This window comes from Equus przewalskii, chromosome 4 (genome assembly GCF_037783145.1).
Source record: "Equus przewalskii isolate Varuska chromosome 4, EquPr2, whole genome shotgun sequence".
Lineage (NCBI taxonomy): Eukaryota > Metazoa > Chordata > Mammalia > Perissodactyla > Equidae > Equus > Equus przewalskii.
In genome coordinates, this window is record NC_091834.1 from 90,962,472 (window position 1) to 90,989,625 (window position 27,154).

The 27,154-nt window shown below is 37.5% G+C and overlaps 1 protein-coding gene across 12 annotated transcripts in view; it reads right to left on the minus strand.

Moving 5' to 3' along the window:
* Nucleotides 1-27,154, minus strand: part of DGKI (diacylglycerol kinase iota) — a 424,664-nt gene that overhangs the window by 165,533 nt on the left and 231,977 nt on the right. For all 12 annotated transcript variants that reach the window (XR_011539629.1, XR_011539628.1, XM_070617836.1 and 9 more), the window contains 7 exons: nucleotides 19,278-19,391; nucleotides 17,773-17,910; nucleotides 14,694-14,772; nucleotides 7,478-7,533; nucleotides 6,464-6,526; nucleotides 2,633-2,706; nucleotides 1,073-1,184 (listed from right to left, as the gene is read on the minus strand). Coding sequence is in view for 10 of the 12 variants with exons in the window: in XM_070617836.1 (XP_070473937.1) it covers nucleotides 1,073-1,184; nucleotides 2,633-2,706; nucleotides 6,464-6,526; nucleotides 7,478-7,533; nucleotides 14,694-14,772; nucleotides 17,773-17,910; nucleotides 19,278-19,391 (636 nt within the window). In the remaining 2 variants the exon portion in view is untranslated. The remainder of the gene's footprint in view (nucleotides 1-1,072; nucleotides 1,185-2,632; nucleotides 2,707-6,463; nucleotides 6,527-7,477; nucleotides 7,534-14,693; nucleotides 14,773-17,772; nucleotides 17,911-19,277; nucleotides 19,392-27,154) is intronic.

The following is a 27,154-nucleotide window of genomic DNA, read 5'->3' on the forward strand; positions in this document are numbered from 1 at the left end:
AAAGTCATTTGGAATCCACTTGAGTGAAAAAGAGCTATTTTGGTTTGTTTAGAACAAGAAATACAACCTTCTTCTTTTCAAGCATAAGATATAGCACAAACCAAGGGTTGTATTTAGAAGGTTTATTTTAATTTGCTTTATAAATTGATAGTGTGGCTTGATTTACACCAGATAAAATGATAAGCATTGGTTAATTGGTTTAATTGGTTTCCTCATCATTCAATAATAAGTTGAAATGCATGGCTAAAATCTGGTTGAAATTACACTTACATTATAAATTTACTCTGTTAATGCAAGCAAATGAAATTAAAATGCAAAGCAATCTCAATACTGTGGCCACTGAATATTCATTAATGTCATAATAATGATTCCTATTCACGAATTTTGTGATAACAGAGATGCTCGTCTCATGCTCAAGCAGGCAAGATGAAGATGAATACAAATGATCACTTTCCTTTTTACCTAAACACTCAAGTCCTCATTGAAACAAAAAAATATCAAATGGCTAGGTTTCTGCATCAATGTTAGGATATGTCTGTAGCATAATGCTTTGTGTATGTGTGTGTGAGGAAGATCGGCCCAGAGCTAACCTCTGTTGCCAATCTTCCTCTTTTTGTTTGAGGAAGATTGTCACTGAGCTAACATCTGTGCCAATATTCTTCTATTTTATGTAGGATGCTGACACAGCGTGGCTTGACAAGTGGTGCTAGATCCCTGCCTGGGATCTGAACCTGCAAACCCTGGGCTGACAAAGCAGAGCACATGAACTTGAACACTACACCAGGGAGCCAGGCCCTAGCATAATGCTTTTTAATTAGCATGAAAATTCTGCTTTTCATTCTGGTAGAAAATTAATCAGGAAAATTAAATGATATTCATTTATTTTTGAAGTTCAAACAAATGTGCACCAATTTTCTTAGCGACATAAAGAATTAACTTTTTGTTCTTATTTTCCTCAAGAGACTCTATATTGCATAAAGTTTATAAATTGATAAAGCAGGAGAGAAAATTATACCAAAGGACTGTGAAATGATTAAACATTTCATTTTAATAAAATAGCTGCATTTCTCACCAAGGAGGCCATGGTGAATCCAATGACTTCAATATAACCATCATCATGACGCTGAGGTTCAAAATCATGGTGATCTCCTGGGTTCCCCCAGGGCATTGTGCCAGCACAATATCTGCAAGACAAGAGTAAAAACAGAATGAAGTTATTCCATTCCCCTCAGGATCATCATTAGAGAGTGACTTATAGTTAGATCCAGTGTTTATTTCATATAAGAACAGTTTTCTGTTCTTAATGTACATCTTCCAACAGAAAAGAACAAGGATATGTCATCTCCAAAATAGGAATCTGTGAAAATGAGCCATGTTTTCACAAGAAAAGCAATCCATAGTGCCCAACTCTCTCCTAAGTAATTATTTATCAACAGTTCTCACTCAGTGATTCATATGTCAGTTTTCTATGACATATTGTGAGTTATCAATAGGTGGTTTCAGCAGTTGGTCTTGGAGGAAGACATGTGCATGTGAGTAGAAAAAGGAAAGGGAAGTGAGGTGGGGAAGCATTCAACATTATACACATAAGTAGGATAATAAGTGCCCACAGGACAAGGGAAAAGTAACTGAAGATGAAAGAGTGAAGAAGGGATGAAGAGAAGATATAAGATTAGAAAAGGAGGGGGAAATAAAGGAAATTGAAAAAGTAGAGGAAGTGAAATCCAAGGGCGAAAGGGAGAGGAACAAGAAGAAAGAGAAAGTAAGGAAAAGAGAAAAAAATTCAATAAAGCTAACAAACAATGTTTCCTGAGAATCTAGGCTCTCCACTTAAACAACTAAGATGAAAATGCTTCTGGAATAGGATTGTAAGCAACTATACTGAGCACTGCCAAAGTAATCAGGAGACTATAATATGTTTCCCTAGCCATAGAGTTACATACAATTCTCATTTCAATTAAATTTAGTCTAAATAGAACATATTTACAGATTTTGTGTCTAAGTTGTCTGGTTTGCAAGTAACAAAGGGTCAGAGATCCATCTCTTCCAAAATCTTGGCTAGGGAGCCTAGAATCTAATTTTATGCCACGGACATAATGTGCTTATTTTGAGACTAGCTAATCTTAAATACCTCTTTCTCCTGAGGTATATAATAGCACCAAAGAGAGTTGACATCCTGGCTAGAAAATGCTACTCTAATTGATCTTAGTTTTTTCAAACCAATCATCTGGCAACAATTGTGGATGAATTCCATACTAAAATCAGCCTGGATAGTGTCCTAACAGCTTTTGGGACATTGAGAACATGGATTTATTCAAATCTATCATTCTTGGGGGTGGGAGATCAGTAATTGAGAATTCAATTAAAATGTTCCAGTTCAGAGGGTGTCTGGGTTTCACAAGGACGGGTAAGTGCAGACTAGGCATGCCATCTCACACAAAAAAACACCTACCACAGAGAACACTACGCAAACCAAGCAGGAGAACAAAATTAACAGACCCAAAACCCTTAATAAGTCATTAAAATAACTCGTTTTCATTGGTTATTCCTGGAAATTTTCTATAATGAAAACAGATTACCCCAAGTCAAACAAAGCTCACATCAAATGAAGGACAATATGAATAGAGCTTACCTGGGTATATTTAAAAATACTATACACTGGAACTTGAGTTCCTGAATCTTTGGAGTGAGATCTGTTCCATCACACTGCAACAATCAAAACAGAAAAAGCAAGGGTTTGGAAGTAGTCACAAGTCTAAAGAAATTATCAAAGATAATCAGGTTCACCATAGCATATATCGTGATCTTCCCCTTGTGCCTATCTCTGCTTAAGTGAATGCCTGGTACTATGACTGAAAATTTATCACCAGACCCAGGGTTCAGAGATTGGTTCTGTTTTTATTTAAAGTGAAAATAAAGCTTCCATTTGACCAAAACAACTTTTCTCTGCTCTCACAAGCAAAGGAACTACTGTCATTTTTAACCTTGGATTATTATTAGATATTTAGGCTTGCAGTACCAACACTACAAGATTTATGAATGCTTTAAGAATAAAAATAATGAAGCCTCAAGATAAAGCCGTAGCCATCTCCACCACAGTCATCTGATTCAAACAACAGTTATGAATATACCATTTACGTTATTTGCTTTTTGAGATAATTTTTATTTTGAAAATGTTAAACATGTTTTGAAAACTATTTAAAAGAAATATACACTGCAAGCTTTTTTAAAAATATTGATTACAAATTAGTATTATCTCCATTAGTGATTTGCTCCTATAAATTTAACCTCTTACAGAATTTGGTCTTCCAAGGTAAACTGCTTTACTGAAGGCTGGACTTGACCCTGGGTCTCAAGGGCCTCAGGCTAGCTGGGCCTCAATTCGCTGTTGTGTGGCTTCCCTCATCAGTTAGTGCTTTCCTCAACAGTATCCTCTGACTAATCAGAGAAAAGGCTTTCATTTTCCTTTCTCATTTCCCACTGGCGGCGAGAGTCAAAAGAGGAACAATCTAGTCACGACTATAGACTTTTCAACGTCAAAGGTATAAAGCCTGCTTTTATATTTGCTCTCCTGACACCCTCGTCACAGAATTTCCCATTATCTTCTCCTTTGGAGAGAGGACCGAAGTATTCCCTAGCTCCCCGTGAATTTTTAAAGATTTCTTTAGGAGGAGCTTCAATCTAAGCACAACGATTCTGCTCACAGTCAAGGTGGTCTCATTCTTTCCCCCGCTGATCTTGATGTAGCCTAATTTTCATGAGCATTCTCAAAAATTGTTCCCAGGAAATCTTATAGTCCTAAATAAACAAAGTCCTTTCAATGTTATTTAGATAAGAATTAAATTCTAGACCTCGATTGAAGGGTTTTTACAAGACTCTCAGATACTAAGCAAACATCAAGTCTCCCGATTTATTTAAGGACTTGAAATGAGTCAATAGATGACTATACCAATGAAGGAAAAAGTGTAGACGTCTTAAATTATCAAAATTAACTGTTGTCAGCAACTAAAACTTTCTAAAAATAGGAAGTGATACATTCGTAGCATGCAAAGCAGTATTGTTGCATTACAGAAAAAAGTATTCTTGATATTATCGTATGTAGAACAGAATTCGCTTTTTAATTTTCTACTTTTACCTCCTAGGAAACACATCAGTGATTCTGGGAACTCATCAAATTATAGAAGGATGGGCACCTCACAATATATTGTGCTTTCTTACACATTATTGCACTTAAACTTTAAAACTCTTTAGAACAGTAATTTTCAACTTTTCCCCTATTTCAAACACACACAAAGGAAAATATTTGCATGCAAAAATGTTCCTGTGTACAAGCTCACATAGTGACAAGGCAATAAAACAACAAGAAGAAAACAGGGAAAATAGGGCAAATAATGCGGTATGTAGGTTTGTTATTGTCCTGTTTTGTGGTATAGTATTCATATAAAGATTTTACATTTATGTGAGAGATTATTAACTATTACCTCAGAAACACTGACTTCACACTGTGGCAAAGATAAGATGGTCTGTTGTTAAATATACATCTAATTGCTCTGGCTAACCTTCCATCCTTTCCATCCCACACTCAAGAAAGCATACAGTTATGTCATTGTATAAACATCCTTGTGTCCCTCTGTGTCACAGCACACTGGTCAATAATTGTCACTTCAAAGACATGTCTTGTTATGTCTGTTTTAAATGAGGAAATTAAACTCTTCTGAAAGGTTAAATGATTTCCCCCAAAGTCATATACCTCATAAGGGTAGACCTAGGACTGAATCCCAAATGTTTAGACTTAGTGTCTAATGTTTTTTTCTCCTCATAAAAAAGATATTACATAAGCCAATCCACCTGGAATATTACATGTATTGGCTTATATCAAATCTTTCCTAGTTATTTGGCTGTCATTTTGGCCTCTCCGCAAGCTTCTCTTAATCCTTGCTATATAGCCAACCATGTACGAGACATTCATCATCAAGAGGACTGCCAGACGTGGAAGAGAAACTCTTTAGTAGTTAAGAAGTTTATAGAGTTTAACTTCAATCCAGCTGACTTGAACAGTGGATGCCGCTCAATATGACCACTGTCCGCCGCTCACTGGCTCTCTGCACACGTGTTGCTGCTGTTCCTCTAAATGTGAAAAATAGTGGAAGGAGAGAAAAAGTTTATTTTTGGCTGGGTTGCAAGGAGTGAAGAAACAGGGGAAGTTTGATGTAGGGTTTCTGCAACTTAAATTTATTAACCATAATGTTACCACAATAAAGATCTTCATAGTTCAATGGACCAAGTGTCTTTCTTGTATCTAGCTTTAAGAAGGCAGTATGTTCATTTTTAAGAGTTTCTACTACTAAAAGATGCTTGCTTTTCATTGCCATTGTAAAGGAGCTGAACTATCTGAAAGAGATGCCAAAAGTTGTTAGCACCAGTGGTCTCTTATTTCAACTGATTCAGGAGATTCATGTCTCATATATGCTTCATTGGTGATCATAAATTTTAATTTGTTCCTCTCATGCTCCTCTGTATTCCTCTATATACCCACTAATTTAAGATCATATATTTTTCTCTATTCTCATGGACATCTTTTGTTCTGTCCCCTCTTGTCACATATTCTATTCTTTATCTATGCCATGAGAAGTTCAAGTATTGCTATATTCCTTTTCTTCCCCATCTATATATTTTTCTCTTCTGTCTTCCATTTTCTCCTTTATTTATACAAGTATGTACAACTATGTCATGTTCATTCCTCTTTTAACTTGGTTACTATAAGAAAACATTTTCTTTCTCAATAACTAATTCTATACTGTTTTAAAACACAGTCTCTGAAAGATAACTTCCTCTCTCCCTTGCCTCCAAGCAGTATGTGTCCAAAACCTGGAATAGGGACCCAGGAAGAAACAGCACCAAAAAAAAAAAAAAAAAAAAAAATCCATTCAGTGGTGAAGAACCTTGACCAGGTTGGAGAGTGAATCATGACAAAATAATGAAATCAAAGCATTTTTCTAAAATGGAAATTCCTCAGACAGCCCTGGAATAAAGGTATTTGTTTGGTGAGCACCTATTTCTACTTCAAGACCCAGCTCAACATTGTTTCTTTGATGGTTTCCCTGACCCTACCACGGTCAGTTTCCATTTCTCCCTCTGCGCCACCACCACGTTATATAGGTAGTCAACTAACAATGTTTACTATATCAGTCTACAATGAGTTATGTGCCCTTTTCCATGACTGAACTGTGAGTTTCTTCAGAAATGAAGCTAGTCATCTTATTTATCTTCATCCCCAGCAACTAAGACAGTGCCCAACACATAGTTAAATGCTCATAAATGTTGAATGAACTACACTTAATTCACTTAATGTTCTATGTAGTCCACTGATTAATCTAAGCATATAAACTGATGTTTGGAGTTCCTTTGTTGCGGCATACATATTCATATCTAAATGAAATAAGTCAACACATTCAATACTTACGACAACTTTAACATGTTTGGAAAGATCTCTAGAGCTTCTCTGTAGGAAATCAGAAAAAGCTGCCTACACCACAAGGAAATAAAGAAAAAATTTCTTAATTACATGGTCATGCCAAATCTTTGCTTCTATCTTATAGATAGTTCCTAGTGATTCTCAATTATACAAAAATATAAAACAACTTCTCCTCCTCTGAATCCAAAGTAAAGTAGTGCAGAGTCTGTCAAGTTGAAATCTTTCTCATTGTTTTCACATTATAACCTATAATAAGATTTAAGATCACAGTAGGAGAGTGAAAGTGTAGATCAGTCCAGGAGTCAGTATGGAGATTTATTTTGACTACCTTTCCTAACTTTCCTATTTGTCCATTAGGTGCTGATATAATCTTTAACTTGCCACTGAGAATGTCTTGCTTGATCCCCTTTTACTTTGACTCCCTCTATCCAGTGATATAAATTTAAACCACATTTTAAAATCAATATTTTAGAAGCCTTTTTTTTCTTGCTGGCCAATCACCCCCAGGGACATCCCTGAGGAGGAGAAGAAGTAAAAAGAAGGAGCCCCCTTTTCTCTTAGATATGGTTCCATCAAAGACTTCCCATGCTCCGTCAATTTCTCATGCAAACATTGATGCAAATATACCCCTGTGGCAACTACATTCCTCCCCAAGACTTTCCATACTTCTTTCAGTCTATCTAATTTCCCCATTCTCTAGATGGCTTTTATGTTTGCTTTTCACATCACTCCTTCAGTATCATCCCCTCGGTACAACATGGAGCCTTAGGGCTTTAAAATTCAAAGATGATAAACACCAGCTCTCTTTCTGCCAACTAACTGAAGACATACATCTTACTTTTATTCTTAAACCAAGACATTAAACGTTAACCTTATGTGGACATATATGTAAACATCTGAGATGTGTCTGTAATTATTTTTAATATAGTTAGCAACTTTATTACCAACAGCGAATTACTACTAAGTGATATGTAATAATTGTAAAATGAAATATATACTTACCCCTGCATAGAACATTTTATTTCGAAAACGACTGTTGAATTTCTCTGGATTTGCTTCTGTGAAATGGAAAAGACAGTTTGGTTATAGAGACCTCATTAAAGGTAGTGACTTAGATTAGCACCCCTACTTCCTTGCCCTCCCTTCCTCCCCCACAGATCCAACAGACCCAACAGCTTCATTAACATCTTTCCCTTAGTTACAGGCCAGTTGTCCAGCGCTATAAAAGTGTAGCCCCAAACTGGCAGCATCCAGCATCAACTGGGAGCTTGTTACCAATGCAAATTATTAGGCTCTACCCCCGACCTACTGAATTAGAATGTCTATGGGGTGGTGTCTAGGAATCCATGGTTTAACAAGCTCTTCAGGTAATTTGCATGCATATTAAAGGTTGAGACACTCTGAACTCTATCCAAACTAGAGGGTTGGCAGGGATACAGGGCAGGGGTGAGAGGACAATGAGGGAGGGGTGATTATTAGCTTTGACCCCCATAGAGGATGTCTACTATAAACTAGGTATGCAGCTTCCAAATGTAATTAAATATGGGGAATTTGGGTAAAACTTATTGGAAAATTTGCTTTTACATTTTGCAAAAACTAACTACCATCTATGCTCTTGTTTGTGACAAGCCTTGAAAAATCATTTGATTTAGTGGAGATATATAAATATAGATCTGCAGATGACCTGCTGAATTGACTCAGGGCATATGACAGCAAAGGCTCTGGCTGAAAAAATGGTTCAATTTTGAGTTTGTTCTTGTATGTTATTAAGGCTGAGGACAAAAAGATTAAACAAGAGTCTGCATCAAACAATGTTCACATGAATTCAAGGGATTAAAAATTCCTAAAAGAAATATCATTTCCTTAAATTCTAATAAAATTCTAAGACATTCCAAAGGAACTCACTGTCAATGTTTCGCCCTCTGCTATCTTATCCTATATGCTCATTTATCCTTTCTTAGGGCTAGGTTTTTTAAAAAAGATGTGAGGTAAAATGCTGTTATCTCTCCGCTAATAATATAATAGTATATTATACAATTGACTCCCATATTGAGGCCTCCTTAGCAACTGGATCCTTTTCCCATTTTTATATCTACCCTATTCCAAGAACAAATCAGACTTGGAAACAAAAGTTGGCTGGAGCTAAGAGAGATGTCTGCTAGTGTTAGACCTTTGCCACTAACCCTACAGAAGCCAGGCCACAAGAAAGCAAGGGATAGCCTGCAAATAACAGTACTCAATCATTCCTCACTGGCTACTAAATGGGAAGGGTTGAGCGGCTGAACATGTCTATGTGCATGTGTAAGAACTGATATATCTTTGAAAAGGATCAAAGAATATAGATCCCAACTACGTATATCAAGAAAAAGGGGGATACAGAATTGAGAAAGGGCCATTAAGAAAGTTTAAGGTTCTTTCTCCTTAAGAAAGTTGTGTCTGTTAATTGGTATGAGGTAAACCATGAAAAGCCATGCTCAAGAAATACCAATACTCAAAGTATCCCAAGATCCCAACAGTGGAAGTATCCATGGCTTATTGCTGCAATTCCTAAATTGCCCATCCTCTTCTTCCACAAGAAGAAGGTATGAGATAGTGAGATCCAAACACTCACTGTGTATGTCTACACCATTAACTTATTTACAATCTGACTGGACACCAACATTAACTGTATTAGTTTTCTATCCCTGTAAACTTGGTAGCTTAAAACATCCATTTATTTTCTTACAGTACTCTAGGCCAAAAGTCTGGACTGGGCTCTCCTGAGTCCTCTGTTTAGGGTCTTATAAAGCCAACATCAAGATGTCAGCCTGCAGGGCTCTTATCTGGAGGCTCTAGAAAAGATTGACTTCCAAGCTCATTCAGGTTGTTGACAAAATCTATTTCCCTGCAGTTGTAGGAATGAAGTTCTTTTTCCTTGCTGGCTGTTGGCTAGGGTTCATTATCAACTTCTAGAGGCCTCCTGTATCCCTTGGCTTGCAATCCCCTCCATTATCAGGGCCAGCAATGGCACATCAAGTCCTTCTCACACTTTGAATTTATCTGACTTCCTCCTCTGTCACATCTCTCTCACTTCCTGTTCTATCTTCCACTTCTGCTTTTAAGGGCTCATGTTATTACAAAGGGCGCACTCAGACAATCCAGAATTATCTTCCTATCTTAAGGCCAGCTAGTTATTAACCTTACATGACATATATTAACAACAACATGACATCAAATGGCACAGGTTATGGAGGCCAAAATCCTACCTACCAATATCCACCCTTATGGCTTCATGATTCACATCTTTCACATATGAAAAATACATTTAGTTCCTCCAAGGTCCCCAAAGGTCTCATCCCCAATATGGCATCAACTCAAAATCCACAAATCTCATCTAAATCTCACTAGCTCAAACTTTCCAAATCTCATCATCTAAATCATCTAAATGATTTGGCTCTGGATGTAATCCATTTATAATGATGATGAGGCTCTGGGTATAATCCATTCCATTGATTTAATATATTAATCCCATCCTCATACAAAACACAATAACATGTGTGCCATCAGAATGGGCTCCTAAACCCTTATTTCGTCTGTAATTTGTCTTGCAAATTAGGAAGAAATTCGTAAATATAAGTTCAACACTATGTTTATCAATAAGCAATTTGGACCCCATATAACTCACACGTCTTCCATATTCTCTGCATTGGATACTTACCCAATCTTAAGACTTGAGTTATGTAAACATAAATGACTCCAAAATCTATACCTATAGTAACATTGCTACCTTCAATTCCACAGTACATATTTTAAAAAATCTTCCTTCCAATATCATCTCTCATTAAGGACATGTATTTTTACCAACATTATCTTCATTTCACCAACACCACTACAAAAATCTTTAATTATGTAATAACTGGTCATCTAATTCATCTTCATCGCAAGTTGACTTGTCCCTCTGTACTTTTCTTTCCTGTCTGAAACATCCTCGCCCACTTCACTTCTTGTCTACGTCACACTCCTCCTTTATCTCCCAGTTGTATTATCTCCTACCCTTTCTGGAAATTTTCCCGATACATTTCCCCTGGCAACAATCCTGTCGAATTCCTATTTTATTTACTGCCTATACAACTAATCTTTTCCCTTTCTATGTATTCCCTTCTGTTGTTATTTATCTTTTATAGATGGGGCTTTTCCTCCAATTAAACATTCTATTACTGTAACAAACACTTATTGAGACAGACACTGGACTTGGCACAGGGAATATAAAAATAAATAGGATGTGGTCTTTTGCCCCCATGGAGTTTAGACTGGAGGAGAAAGGTCTGAAAATGAAAAGTAAACCATCATTTTGTATATGCCAGAAAAAGATGTCTATATAAGATGAGGTGGTGGTAACACAGAAAGGGAATGATCAGAAAAGTGTTCCAGAGGCAGGTACACTTGAATCTTGAATGATCAGTAAGTGCCACGCAGAGGTTCAAGATGGAAGAGAAGATTACCGACAGAGAACCTTGGACAGCGAGAGCTTCTCAAGGGCAAACCATGCTTGAGTCTCAGTACCTAGACAAGAGTCTGGCAGTGTGTCCTTTGCAGGGATGGTGACAATGAAATTTAGCAATCCACTGCAAATAACACCTTTTTAAAGAAATCTGTCTGTTCTTCACATGAATCATGAAACATTCATAATCCTTTGAAATGTGCTGATCTGCATGCCTCTGTACATTCAGTGAAAATAGTAAATGCTAAATCAAATTTAAATGCTGCCTCTTCTAGAGTCATAATTGTATTTCTTTGACCTTGCAGCACAAGGGTCAACTCCTCTGAACAATAAGTAATTTCAATGAAGCAGTAAAATTTAAGCAACCAATCTCAGAACAAGAGTTTGGTGTGTTTAATATCCTTCATATCCAAAAAAATGACAATCTAATTCATATAGCGTCAAAGTGAGACCTAACTTTGCCACCTGATAATCACTGTTAACATGGCTATACATTAATAGATTGGAATATTTTCAACGTACTTCCTCAAGCACTGTCATAATGCAATAATGATTAAAGTTCTGGGCAAGGCTCCAACTGACAATTAAATGACCAATCCTATTACATGTCCAAATTCTGTTCCAAATGATTGCGCTTTCTGACATGCAAGTAGCAGCAGTTCAATCATGCATGGTTTAGCCACTTGGAGAAAAGGAAAGCATCCCTGTTTTCCAATCAAATGGCGTATACCTTCTTTCTGATCAAATACAGAAACCCAAATTATTCAAACACTTGCATTCTTTATATACAGTCAATCAAAATGTTAAGACTATCTTCACTCTTTGCTTGATTTTCTCCTGATAATTCTAAAAGCATTTACACAGTGATGCCACCAATAAACTGTCTCAAAATATATGTTATTTAATTGTCCCTTCTAAAAGAAAGACAATATAGGTAGTAATGCAAAAATCTGCATTTAGCCCAAATTGACAAAACATTTCACATCTATGCCAAAAATTGTTTCAGCAATTTTTAAAGATTCTGCTTTAGCAAGATTTGTATTTATTACCCATTTCATGTAGATGGACTCACGTAATTTCCAATTTAAAGTGCTACATTTTTTGAGTGATATATGATAGGTTATTTTTTATAATAGATCTCATGAGGCTTTGAGTTGCCCTCCAAGTATTTTATGGCAAGTGATACAAGTTTTGTCACAAAGTCTCAAACTGTGAGTGTCTGTGTTTGAGAATAGTTTGAAGTCTCAACCATGAGTGTTCTTGACTTGATTACAGCCACTCACTGTCTACCAACAAAAATAAGTAACTCTACCCCTATTGAAAATGGGGCTTTGCTATCTTTCTTTTCCTTCTGCAGGTGAGCTTGGGATTTCTTGACTATCCAGGTAAAAATATGGAAAATCCAAACAAACAAAAAACAGTACAAAAAAAAAAGGATATTATCTTGAGTAAGTACACTTTTCATCACAAATAATGATTTTAACTTAACGCAGGAAGAATAGATAAACAGATACTAAGAAGTCTACACCTCTGGTCTAGGCATATCAACAATCTGGTTTCAAAATTTTGTGGATGTTTATCTTGTACCATCTTTATGCCATCTTCAGGAATGCTGTAGCTACTATTCTCAGTCAACATCAATTCTCCCTGATCAGCTCCTCAGTGGCTGGTTTGCCTCAAGTGTTCTAGTTTACCTGCAGGGCAAATGTTTGCAATTCCATTTCATATTGCATTAAAGCACTTACACCAAGCCTCAGCAATAAATTACTCAAAGATTAACACTTGGTATCTTTTAGACAATGGTTTTATAATCACACACATATAAAACTATGCATCTACACATATACACCACAATTCGCACATTCCTCTCTAAAATGAAACAGTCTCATAGCTCAAAATAAAAGAAAACATCACTTTCCCACAAGAATTCCCTTCTTAGCCTGGTCTTTCCACCTTGATGTCTCCCTCTGCTCCCCCCTCACTGTGAGGCACAGAAGTTTCATCATAGTACAAGGAAATGTATCATTAGCGTAACTTTCAGATTGATTAGGCAAAATATTAGGCTCCCTTGAATGAGCTCATTGTGGGCCACTTACACATTTAGGCCACTTTTCATGCCAGGATGCCTATTTGGGGAGATTCATGCATCAGTGATAACTGTATTACTTTACAAGTATTGTTAAGAAACTTAAAGATTTTATTAGAAAGTCCAGATCCAGAGTCTCCTGAGGAATATAAGGGAAAAAAATAAGGGAAGAAATAGAGAAAGAAATCTCCATTTACTTGCCCAAATTAACTCTCCTTAAATAAAGGAAGGACAACAGGTTATAAATGTCAGCCCTAACGGAGGACCCTCTGAATATCTAATATCCAAGAACTGTCTATGGCAGAGAAGTGGGGAGAGCGGTGGTGGTTCTGATTTGGGTATTTGATATTTATAGTTTTGTTATCAACCGACCTTTCCATCTGTGATTTTTCTGGCTAATCAGGCCAAACTATGGCTCTCTCTTGAATCTGTATTGCTTTTATTTGGCACAGCATTTGACCCTCAAAGCCCATGAAACCAGGAAGGCAAAGTCTACCAAAATTGCTGACTTCAGTAAGAGAATTATAGGTTTGTACTTCACTTTTATTTTGTATTCTAACAACCTTAATCCTACAGCTTCACTCTTGACCTTTAGTACATAAAAGTTTTATCAGAATTTTCTCTGCAATATTGCTGGAACCTGAACATGTGAATCCCAGCTTTTAGTACTCTATTTCAAATTCTGTGAGTTACAACCACATATGCTGTGGCAGAATCTGGAGGAGAAGATCCTTTATGACTTCATCTCACAAATCACTTACTAACCTAGAGCCTACCATTATTTTGGTTATATATTAACATATTCACAAGGGACTAGGTACAGATATAGTTATGGATACAGGCATAGACATAGATTTATAGTATAGTTATATTAATAGGAAGAGAGATTAAGAGAGACCGAGAGAGCGAGAGATTGAGGCTTCCAAGCACAAGCCAAAACCCTAAACTTTCTCAGCTCTGAACGGCATAAGAAAATTGTGATGAAATATTTAACCACATCATTTCATCTTATTTCTCTTTCAAAAAATTGTTTTGCTCCCCCAATCTTGACTTCATCTCTTGTAGTGCTTCAAATTACCTCTCAGCCTCATTCCTACCTATCTCATCCAGTGGTTTTCTCAGCACCTTCCACACCTAATCCAATCACCAATATACCCTTTTCTTTCAACCTAAACCACCTATAGTGCCCCCATTGTTCTAAGGTGTCTCTTTTATGCACACAGGGAGGACTTTATGTTTTTGCTACCATATTTCAATGGCCCTAGTTATGAAGTGTTGGACTTTATTAATCGGTGATTTGAGAAGCTGTGAGTATCCTAATGATTTTAGTGAAAAAATCTCTTTTTATCACTTGTTAGTAGTTCACTAACTTCAAAGTTTCTAGTCAAACTTAAAGATTAGCAGTCCCGAGACCTGGCGCATACATCTGATCCTGTCCTTTACCATCTTTGAGACCCTAAACAACTAGGTCTCAGGCTACCATCTGTAATAAGTTCCTATCTGGTCTGGCTCCCAGGGTCATGCCGAAGGTTAAAATGAAACAACACGGAAGACACTGTCAACACATAAGTGATATGCAAACAAAAGGGAACATGCAAAACACCTGCTGAAAACTTCCTCCCTGGGAGATGGAAATGAGACGTTGTCCTCACCTCTGGATTCATGGAACTCCAGTGTGACGTGGGCATCAAATCCAAGGCTGAAGTAATTATTGAAAACATTCAGAGGAAGCTGCAATGATGAACAAAGGCAGAGGTAAAGTTGTGTGTAACCAGGCAGAAAGAGAAAAATATGACCTAAAGCCAGACATGTGTCTCTGGGGCTGTTCCTGGGAGAAAGCTCAGTCATAACTCAAGGTAGACGGTGTTTTGGGGAAAGAACACAGGATTTTTGAATTAAGTCATTAGTGAAAGCTCAACTCAAATGATACTCCCAAGAATTTTAAATAGTATGGGAAACAAGTGATACGAACACAAATTATTATATGAGAATCATTCTTGTGCATGTGGTAATAAGGAACTTTATTAAGCGGAGGGATACATATTTGCAATAGTTACAAAGAACCATTCACTAAGCAAACTTAGAAAGTAAATTCAGTAAGGATCGTGTCTAACCTACTTAATCAGTGGATACTCTTTTTTCAAGAGTTTCTGCTTAGTATATTAATATTGCAACTTAAAATGAGCAATGTTTAATTTATTTACCTTTCACTTATTTTCAAAAAACATATTATTTGACAAGTCATATAAGTAACAAGGCAGTGAAAGCCATTCAGCTCTTCTCGACTTAGAGGAAAAACAAAAAAAACAAACATATATATAGACACACACACACACACACATCAGTATTCAGATTCCTATTTAGTCTATTAAACCTTATATCTTTAACACGGTCATAAAATATGCAAACACAGACACACATATGCTCGCACAAGCCTTGGCTCCCTTTCCCAGAGTCCTGAGGGTCCCTGGCTGTTATTACTGCAAGCTGAGTAAAGGAGGGAACGAACTATGTGCCTAAAGTCCTGCATTAAAATTGCAAAATTGATGTGACCTTACGGCTTCTGTTCAATGTTAGAACAATTAGAAAAGCATGTGGCAAATGCTAGAAGGGATATAGTGATTCTTTTACTTTTCCTTCTACAACTCAGAATGGATGATAAAGCAAATAGAGAGGTAATTTTATCTCAGTTTGATAATGTTTCCAGATAAATATCAGGTTTATCCTCCAGATAGAAATGCACTTCTCTTCCATTAGAAATAAATGTTTAACCCTCAAGATGTCAAAAGTAAGTTTATTACATTGTTTCATATGCCCCTTGGTCAGTAAGATTTTCTGTTTGACTACAGTGAGAACCTTGTCCCATAAGAGAAAAATGAAATGAGATGGAGAGTGAGAGAGAGAACAAGAGAGATAGTATACAGAAATTGGATTGCCTTGGTCTCTAATGGAAATAAAGAATGACTCCCTCCCCCCACGGAAGGCCCTGAATCAGAGCTTACAATGATTCAGAAATCAAATCAGCCCTTAGAAATGGTTACAACTGACTGGAGAACAGAGACAAAAACTAAACACAGAGAGACAATGCCAAAACCATGTCTCACTCTCCTGGCTTCATATTTGAGAATGTCCAGTTCCTGCACTTAAACAAAATACCAGTCCTTAGTAATGACAGCAAGGGTCGGTAATCCTGCCAAAAGTACAGACATGTTCATCTCCACCATTTATGTTTTTTTGGCTACAATTCTAATCCATGTCTTAACATCTACTCATAACTTAGGTGAACATCTGGTCACCATCCCCTAAAAAAATCCCAATTTAGCCTGTTAGTAAGTTCTTATTCACATTTTCCAGTAAAAGTTGCCCCAATTTCCTACACGTCTCCTCAAAAATCCATTTTCAAAGCTCTTTAATTATCTGGATTAACGTTCCCTGGCTGCACCAAGAAGTCTTTCCATTTCTTAAGCTGTTTTGAAGAGAATATAGATTTCTATTGAGGGTTTAGCCATTCCAAGTAAAGTGGGGAAAGAATCTTAAAATTTCCATATGATACACTTATTTTATACTTTGGCAGTCTTCTATGCAATTTCTGTAAGTCAAATACATTAGAAAGAAATATCATATCCCAAGATGATACTTTTTTAAACAGCATTGTGACCTTATGAACTCAAGCTCAGCTGAGCAATCTTGATATCTACTAAAAACCTTATAGTTTCTAGATTATGATTTAGGTGAAAAAACCATGATGACAAGACAAAACATGTTTTAACCTATTTTAGCTAAATAAGAAAGCTGAGCACCTATCACGATTGGTCAGTATCATGATGCTAATGAATTAATGGGCATTGGTTTGGTCTAAATGATATCAGGTTTTAAGGCTGGAACATCCATGAAACCTCAGCCTCAATCAAAGGCATAATCCAATAGATCAGGATGCTATTTAAAGTACAGATGCCTGGGGCTTAATCCTGCATTTATTTAATCAGAACTCTGGGGACTGAGCCTCATAATCTGCATTTCTAACAGGTACACCTGAAGACACTTGTGCACACAGAAGTTTGAAAACAATGTCACAGAAGAAAAATGGGAAATAATATACAGGAAGTGGCTCCTCAGCAACTTATCAAATTTATCTGAAATTGAGACCAGAACATAGAACAAAATGTTCCACTGAAGCTCTACAGTAGCACATTGACACCTATATTCCCCGGCCTGTTTGGGGTTGAAATAAAAGCTCAATCCCTGAAGAGAAAACGTTAAGTCAAAACATTTATTTAGGTGTCTTCAAGTCCCAATCAAATGATGCAACTGGCTTAGTTGATGCTTCCTAAACATAAGGGATATTTAAAATCAGACCAGAAATCTCAGGAGGTTATCTTTCTATTGAAAGACCATGTACTTAATGCTCCCAAACATATATATTTTTCATCTTCTCATAGGTTATGAATTTGAAAGATTAAAAAGTGGATACATGTCTTTCTGGTGTGGAAGCTTAGGACAGAACAGCTCCCTGAGCTCTGGAAGCAGCTAGGAAATCTAGGTCTTTAGAAGTCTACAGGGCAGAATCATTGGGAAGTGTTATACTCACAGCCCTATTAGCCATAAACTCAAACACTATCCTGTTTTCTCATAGGAAGGAATCAGCACATGACTCTCCCACCAGAAATGCATTCCTTGTGCCTCAGACAGATGCTCCAGCATTCCTCTCTGCTAAAGAAAGAACTCTCTAACCTTACATACACCATCTTCAAGTTCTTCAGGAGGCAAGTCTGGGTTTCTTTCCACATGGAGATTCCAGCGATCTAGCTGTACAATTGTCCCATCTTCTACTTGACAAAGGATCTTAGAAACAGGTTCATCAGTGTAGCCCTAAGGAATCAAAGAACACACTCATTGCCACCTAGAGTAGTAAATGGTGTAGCCGAAGCTATTTCACACAAGGAAGAGCCTTTCTGCTATAGCTCTTTGTTTATTTTGCAATTAGCAAGGCTGGGAGAGTAAACTATTTTCCTTGAGGTACTTAGAATTTAAGACAACAGTCACAGGTAATGTGCACAGAAATAGTAACTCTCGCTGGCTTGAGCTGAGGAATAATTTTTGCTGGCACCAAGAATCAATAGTTACTGGGAGACATTGGGGGCCATGCTGGATGGTTGTTCTTATCAGAGTAAAAACAGGACTCCCCACGCCTCCTACTAGAGGAATTTGGAGAATATACAGAACAAGTGTGTATGGAAAAGGGGAAAAGGATCAAGGTGGTATCTGACAGACAATTTCTTCTATTAACAATCCATTTCTCTCACCTCTCCCTAACGTTGTAGTAGGATCCCATTCCTTCCAGGACCTAAGGCAAGTCTGACTGAGAAACAGCCCAGTTAGGGAGCTACTTACTCCTTAAGCAGACATTACCAACAGCATGATTACTAAGGATAGTCAAGTCATTGATTTGGATAAGAGGAGTTAACGCTGATAACACATTAGCTGCTTCATGTAAATATTTTTATTATATATACTTTGCCTACTTGAAAAAAAAGACCTATGAGAGATTAGTTTGTTCACCCAAGGCCAGATCAATATTTGCTAACATCCAAAGATAATTTTGATGGAGCCCAGCCCAGGTGATGGTCTCATATGAGCCAATAAAAAGTTGGTGGGACTGCATATATTAGCATATTGTGCCTTCTTACTATCTTAGTGGTATAAAAAATAAAGAAATGAAATGGCTGCTTAGTGACAGGTAACTACTTCCACTAAGCTTGCCTGAAGTTGGCTCCATGGTGGAAAGGACAGCTGGCTACCTATATAGCCAAAGCCATGATGACACTGACCAGAAAAAAGGTTATAACTCTCCCAAAGTAAGGGTTGTAGATCTGAACCAGATTTACTCTTCTGTCTAGTGCTGAGGGTCAGAATCAACTCAAGTCTGTGTGATTGTTTTACAGGAAGACTTGAGGCCAACCCACCCACTGTCTTTTAATGGATACCTCAAAAATCCCCGAGCCTGTGTACTAGCCACTAATTTTTTCTTTAACACCAAACTTTCCCTTCTCCTCTAGATGATTGTAAGTTTAAACCAAAAAAATTACTAGATAAAATCATGGTTCATGGGCACCTGGATTCTCAACTCTAACTTATTCCATGGAAGGCAGCAGCATCTTCCCCTTCCATTACGACATCTGTGGATTGGGGGACCCTGATGCCTGATAACATGGGCAGCCCGTGAGAGCAGTTCTTACCCCTCCCCAGTTGAGAGTTCGAGCCAGGTCATTCCCGGTGCCCAGAGGAAGGACCCCGACAGGAGGCTGAGGGCTCAGCTGCAATTCATCCAGAATGGAAAGGATCCAGCCCACCTACAGGCATATTGGGGGCCAGGAGAGAGAGAAGAAAGAGGTAAGTTACAAAGCAGACAACTTGAGAGGAGGCAGCTTTAAAGAGCTAAGTGAAATGATTTTATGTTTCTTTAAAACATGTTTTGATCCAGTGGCCAGGGAACAGAAAGACCACCTATCTCAGGTGGTTTCAAAACAGCAAGTCTCGGGGCCAGCCCCATGGCCGAGTGGTTAAGTTCACACGCTCCGCTTCGGCAGCCCAGGGTCTCGCTGATTCAGATCCTGGGTGCGGACATGGCACTGCTCATCAGGCCATGCTGCGGTGGCGTCCCACATAGCACAAACAGAAGCACTCACAACTAGAATATACAACTACATACTGGGGGGCTTTGAGAGTAAGAAGAAGAAGAAAAAAAAGAAGATTGGCAACAGATATTAGCTCAGGTGCCAATTTAAAAGAAAAAAATAGGGAAAAGGACTGTTTTGTACATACTATCATACCAGCAAAATCGGACCCCTTCATCTGTATGTTTAGCTAGAGATCTACTCTACAATTTAGGAGAGTTTAAAATTTAGGGAGATATATAACGTAGGGCACTGGAAGGAAGTAAGACTCAGAATCAGACTGAATTTCAATTCTGGCTTATATTGGCTGCCTAATCTTGATTAAATTATTTAACCTCACAGACTCATTTGCCTGATTTTCAAAGTGGAGATAATATTTACCTACAAGATTGTTTATAGATAAAAATATATCTAAAGCCCGTAATCTGGTGCCTGGTCCACCTAAGCGCTCGTTAAATAGTTATCCTCCATGGTATCATCTTAGAAATAGTAGTTTTCCTAAATATCCCTATATTTCTCTTAATGAAACATTATGAAAACATAATTGTGGATGGACCTAGTGCTTATTACAAGTTTAGGCAGAAAATAGATACTCATATAGCAGAAACATATTCTCATTTAATCTTTTTTTAGGATAAACAATACTTTGAGTTTAGTCTTATTACGACTATTTAGAAAAATTACCCAAAACTTGGAAATAGCAAAAAGAAACTTGTATATCCTTACAATGTCATATTAGTGTTTCACAGGCCGATCTAAGAACTTTACAATTGTAGGTTAACTTGAAGCTTTCTGTCCTCTAGAGATACAGATGTTGAGAAGAGAAGATTACTTTAACAGGCTATGGTTTTATATCCCCATAGGATATTAATCAATTTTGTCTCAAATTTAGGAAAATTATTTTGGTACAAACTGCACAATCCATTTTTTCTACTTCTCCAATAAATCAGCTTTATCATAGTGCTGGTTCCTTCATAAAAGAGCTAAGTAAATTTTTGACATGTATTCATTCTAGATGTGTAGGAGGGTCATTTTTTTCAAATTTTGAAAATTATGCTTTAATAGTACATTTATTGAACACTACTGCATATAAAACACAGAACTAAGCAACTGAAATAAAAAGATAAATGAGCTAGGCTAAGATAGATAAAGTAGAATGAGTGCTCTCAAGGAGTTTACAATAACATAAAAGAGTGACATTACTGACTGCTTTCTATGTGCTAGTCTCTGAGCCAAGTTCTCTAATGAGGCATCTTATTAAACTTTAAAAGAACTCTAAAAGATCAATATATTTTTCATCTCCATTTTATAGGTAAGGAAACTGAGACTTGGAAGGAAGTTCAATGGCCTCCTTAGTATCAAATTGTTCATGTGGTAGAACTGGCATTCGAAATTAGCTATGCCAAGCTCCAAAGGCCAACCTCTTAACCACTTTGATGCCAGGAACCTTCAAATAAAAAACTAAACCCAGTTCTGGATATGGCCTGACCATCCCAGAGACAGTGGCATGGACTTTTGGAATCTTTGGAGTGCTGGAGAAATATTAGAAATTGCTTGATCAAATTCAGTTAATTTGCAGATTTATTAAGTGAGGTGCAGAGCGATCATATAATTTGCTCAAGACTAAATAATCAGAAGTGGCAGAGTCATAGCAGGTCCCTTGATTCCCATCTAAAATCCTTTCTCCTCCACAATGATTACTTCCCAGGATGGAAGACTTGCCCATCCCTCAAGAAGTTTAAAATTGTGTTTACCTTGTAGAAAGGCAAAGCACAATGTTCATCCAATGCGGTGAACTAAAAATCCGGATCTACAAAAGAGTGAAAAGTCCCTCCATTTCCCCAAACTGGGCAATTTACTCCAAGAAAACTCCTTAGATTCTGACCCAGTGCTGCTTTTGCTCTTCTTTTACACACAATACTAACAAAGCTTGCTACTAAAGAAAAAATAATACCAGATGTTAAAATAGTTCTGATGACTGTGCCATATACTGTTCCCGTGCTGCTAAAAGCACAAACTAAACACAGTAAAAGCAGATGCTCCTATTAAACTATAAGAAGGGGCTTTAAAGGACATGAAAACTCAGAAATCCCAAGAATCAGGGATCACTGACAGCAGATGCAAACAGCCCTGAGCAGAACCAGAACTCTCAGAAATGCAATGGCACTTAGTGGAAATCTAATTCAACATCCATACAGAGCAGGGAAAAGAAAGCAATCCTGAGAAATGATCATGCAGCCTCCCTTTATGGTTTGTACTCACAAGTCAGTCCATTTCTTTTAGGTAGATTTAAATTTGAAACTTTTTTCTTATGCTTAGTTAACGTGTCTCTCTCTTCTTGGTAAAGATAATGCTATGAGCTTACACCTTCAATACCCCATTTCACTCTAGACACAATAATAACAGCAAAAAAAAAAAAGCTTCATGCACCAGAAACAAACAAAACACAAAACAAAACAGTAAGGGGTGGAAGTCAGGAGGTGGGCTTCTGTCTGATAATGGGGAATAAAAGTTTGCCCCTTGCTGACAGGAGGCTGTGCTGGAGCCAAGCCCCTTTCTGGTCAGGAGGAGTGTGAAGAACCCCAGCCTGAGACCAGGACCAATAGACAGCTGAGAACTGTTATGGCTGGAGGGTCCTGAGAAAGCCTCTCTCTAATGTGTGGCCCCATGTTCCCACTAGTTCACCGACATACTTGAAAAACCCCTGACATCTCCTCTGGATGGGCGACTTAGCCACCTATAGAAAACCTGACTCTCGTCTCAGAGCCCTGGAAACCATTCAAACTACTAGAAAGCGACAGCGAAGTGATGCAGAGAAAGAAAAGGGAAAAATCAAACACAATAAAACAACTTCCTCTGAAGATGAGCCTGCAAAGAAAAATTCTAAATCACATGAGGAATGCTGACACTCAGATGGACAGGAAAGTTAGGGGATTAATTCACTGTCCATGAAATACAAGTAACTTCCAAATGACGGCAATAACCAGCGCATCCAGCACCCCTTCAATTAAATTACTTAATTTGTTGCAACACACAGCACTTGGCATATTTTCCATCACAACTGAAGAAAGCTATCTGGACTGGGCAAAATCATTTTCCAGTTTGCAGAGTTCTTTCCTGTCTTTGTGTTAGGAAAAGCGGGGCTGACAGAGTTAGAACACCAGGTCCCTGGCTTTGCCCCTAGCAGTACAGCCATGCCGCCGCAGTGGCTGGCCAATGCTGCCACCACCTGTCCATGTTCGGCTTTAGCTATCACTGTGTGTTTCCCAAGTGCATTTTGAGCAATGCTTTCATTCTGCAATATACTTACATTAGAGGCAGCTGAGGGGTGGAGAGGATGGTGAATTGACACTTTCTTTGAACAGAGTAGATGCACGTTACGTTTCCTTATAGGCAGGCAAAAAAGTGAAGGCTATTCATACTGAGAAATCAAAGGAAAACAAGGGCAACATTTCTGAACTCTGAAAGATAATCAAGACGCAGGATTCGATGCCCAGGTGTCCCTTTCTAACATGTACACTACGATTCTTCCCTTTGATATTTTCATTTTCATTTGCACTTGATAGCTTACAAGGTTACTGTGTGTTAAAAGAAATGTTTAAAATCAGCCCTAAGGAATCAAGATAAGAGTAAAGGTATGAGCTTTTTGAAACAGAGTGTAGATTTAGGATATCCATTCACACATTCACAATGACTGCTACTGAGGGTGTACCATGCGCTTCCTCTTGAGAGAGGATGGGACAAACATAGGCTAAGGGAGAAGAGGGGCTTGGAATGGTTTGCTTGCCCCTATCAATTAAAGGAAAACAATGCTTTCTTCCATGCTGTGGCTGTAATAAGTCAGGGCATGGGGGTGCCTAATGTTTAGGGTGTATCCTCATTTACGGAAGCCAAAATGAACATGAAGTAAGCATGAACTGGGTGGCTAAAGTTCATTTAACTCCAGGTCTTTGAAAAGATGATAACATGGTTAAATGTGGACCTGCTGACCCAGCCCAGTTCATCAAGGTCAGGGGACAGGTAAGTACTGATCATGTTTCACCTCAAGGAGCCATAAGGAAGGGAGAGTGTGTGTGCCTCTGGTGTCTTGGTTCACATGCTCTTCAATATCTAAGCAGGGTGACAGCCATGGGGAGCTGGATGGGTGAAGACGTGGCCAAGGAAGGGAGAGAATACAAATTTACCACACAACCAAAGAGCAACTATTTCTGAGTGATAAACATGAAAGTTTGCAATCATTCTAGAGTTAGCTGAGTTTTCTCTCAGCCTAGAGATCAAAGATGGGGCCAGCCCATCTGATACCTGCAACTATGTGACCACCTCAGGACTATGTAAACCAGTTACAAAGAGACTACAGCTGTGCTGTCCACTGCCTGGGCCCTGGTTGCAAGTGGGGACTGAGCATTCGAATGTGTCTAATCCAAAGTGGAGGAGTGGTAAGGATGAAACATACACCAGATTTCACAGATAGCACAAATCAAACATAAAGTACCTCATTAATGATTTTTATACCGCCTGTAGGTGGAAGTGATAACATTTTAGATATATTGGGTTAAAATATTATAAATTAATTTTACCTGCTTTTTAAAATTTTTTAAGTGCCTTCTAGAAAACTTAAAATTGAAAATGTGGCTTGTATTACAGTTCTCTTGAACAGCAATGGTTTATACTATTATAATGCTGCAGCTGTAAAGATCCTTAGAGATCCAAATGTATCCCTTTGCAGATTTCAAATGTCTTAAAAGAGGTTAAGGCACCTGACAAAGGTCTCAGAAATAGTGGCAGAACCACTTCTTCCACCTCCAAGTGCAATATTGGGAGATACATCACTCTGCATCCTTATATTTTTTAATAACATAAAACTAAAGTAACTAATATTGAAGCCTAAGAACTTATTTCCAAATTACTGCAAGATGTCTATATTAAATAATAATTTGCATACTTAAATTAATACGGTGAGGGTTAATACATCCTCATGCTAATCAGTCAAAAATATTCCATTTCGGATTCCTCCTTGAACTTTGCCATGATACTGACAGAATTCTGACAGCCTCGACAGTGACAGATAAGCTCCCCAACTAAAGGCTGCATACCTTATGTCAAATATACACCTGAAACTCTCAAGAACTATACTTCACTTGCCAGCAGTTTCTTTTCGTGAATCTATCAGGATGCTTCTTCTTTATATAAACTCTACCCTCACTCAAAATTAAAAGTTTCATATTCCAAACTGATAAAATTAAAAATATAAACAAGGTACAAGATAAGCAAAGTCTGATTCTGAGTGATTGGACTATAAAGGTTACTATTGTCAAAAATAATTAGTTCAAAAGTATGCACCAACTCTAGGGTAAATATATTACTTTTATTTTAGACATGCCTGTTGCAAGGGACCCAAGTGTAAACGTCTAGTGCATTGGTGAGTTATGTGGAAGAATGTGAAAACTGAAGTTAGGAACATAGTTAAGGTCCCTAAGAGGAAAAATTACCTAGAATATAAAAGAAAACTTATATTTAGCCTTGTGGAATACCCATTAATTATGGCATATTTAAATAAGAGAGCTAGAAAAGACAGGATATAAAATGTAGGAGAATCAGTAGTCTGTGTGTCGAGAAGGGTGGTATTAATGGCACCAGAGTGTATTCACAGACACTCAACACTGTAACTGGATCTGGTAATTAGGATTCTTTAGGGATGTACCGAATCTCTCTCATCATGCTTGGTTTTGTCTCTGACACTCTATTGAAACTTTTTCTTGAAAACCACCAGTTACTTCCTGGTCTCCAAATTCAATGGTAATTCTTCAGTCTCTCCTTACGGATATAACCACTGACTTTCTGGAAACTCCTTTTATGGCTTGTTTTCTTGACAGAATAGACTACTGATGGTCCTTCTCCTGCTATCTTTTCATTTTTCTTTTGAATTTTGACTTCGACTCCATAATTATAGGTGTTTCACAAGTGTCTGGGCTTGGCTGTCTTCTCTTCTTGTCCTTTATGCTTTGAAATCCCATATTTTCAAATACTTATCTAATTGCAGAAAACATCTCGATACCACATAACCTAGAACAGTGCTTCTTACACATATCTGCTGAGTAGAGGAAAGGAAGAAGAAAGCAGTGGGGGCGAGAGAGAGTGATGGAAGGTTCAATGGATAATGGGGAAGTTTGGAAGACAATGAAGACCAAGATGTGGAGATGGAATGGGTAGCCGATGTAGATTCGAGGTCATTGCCACTTAAGAAAGAGGAAGATATGAATTCAGGACACCAGGCATATCCTCAACTTGTCTACTGCTGTCACCAAGTTTTAGAGAAGGCTTAGAAAAGTCGTGAGTGGGATGCTGAAGTCATATGGGAAAACAAGTACATTCTAAAATAAGGAAGATGACTATAATAAAGGGTCACAATGAGTTTATCCTTTTATTAAAGATAAGTGATCTGGGGGGATGATTGAGCTAGGAAGAACACAGCATGAGAGAGAGAGTGTGTGTGTGTGCACGCATGTGTGTGTGTGTGGTGTGTATCTCCATCCCCAGAGGATTTGTTTAGATGTAATTTTTACTAAAAGAAGTTGTGAAAATTCCACTCTAGCATATCACTAAATATATGTCCCTAGAACACTACAATTGATTGAAATTTAATTGGCATCGTGGGGGAAAAATTTCCCTGGTCAAATAATTTTGGAAAACACTGGGTTAAACAAAGTGAAACAAGTTCGGCTTCTTTGCTGTAAGACTTTATAATTAAATTTATAAGCTAACAATGTGTATTGCAAATCTTGACGAACAGTAAACACTATTTTCTCACTTAAAAAAAAGTTTTCCTCTCCTCAGAATATCTAAATGGACCAGTGGGATCACTGTTCTATTTTTTCCAGTTGCATTTATTAGATTTAACGTGTGTCCAATGCTGCATTAAATGCTCATGTGCCATCAGAGATCAAATTAGATTTCCTTGTTACCTTTGAGAATAAAACATTCTAATTAGGGAGATTAAGGAAAAGCCAAAGATAGCTCATAACAAAATCCTAGGTCCTATGAGAGCAGACTCCAAATACAGAAGAAAAAGTCAGTGGACTGCAGAATCTAAATGTGATTTTTCTCAACTCTTTGTCTTTGCTAAATATGCCAATATAAGTAGAGGGAAAAATGGAGAAATATACAAGACAGAGAAAAATATATCCATGATGTCAAACTTCAGTCCAATTCCACCTTTTCTTCAAAAATGAACACAAATAAGAACAATAATGATCTTTAAGACAAACCAATGTGAGCCAATATTCTAAGTTTTATTTCTACTAGTAAAACAAAAAAGCAAGAATTCAATTGTGTCCACATACTTCTCCTTAATAATTGTGATCAATTATTAAGAACAAATGGAAATAAGCAATTTTTATTATTAAAAGAATTTTAGTCATCTATAATCTTCATTATAATGA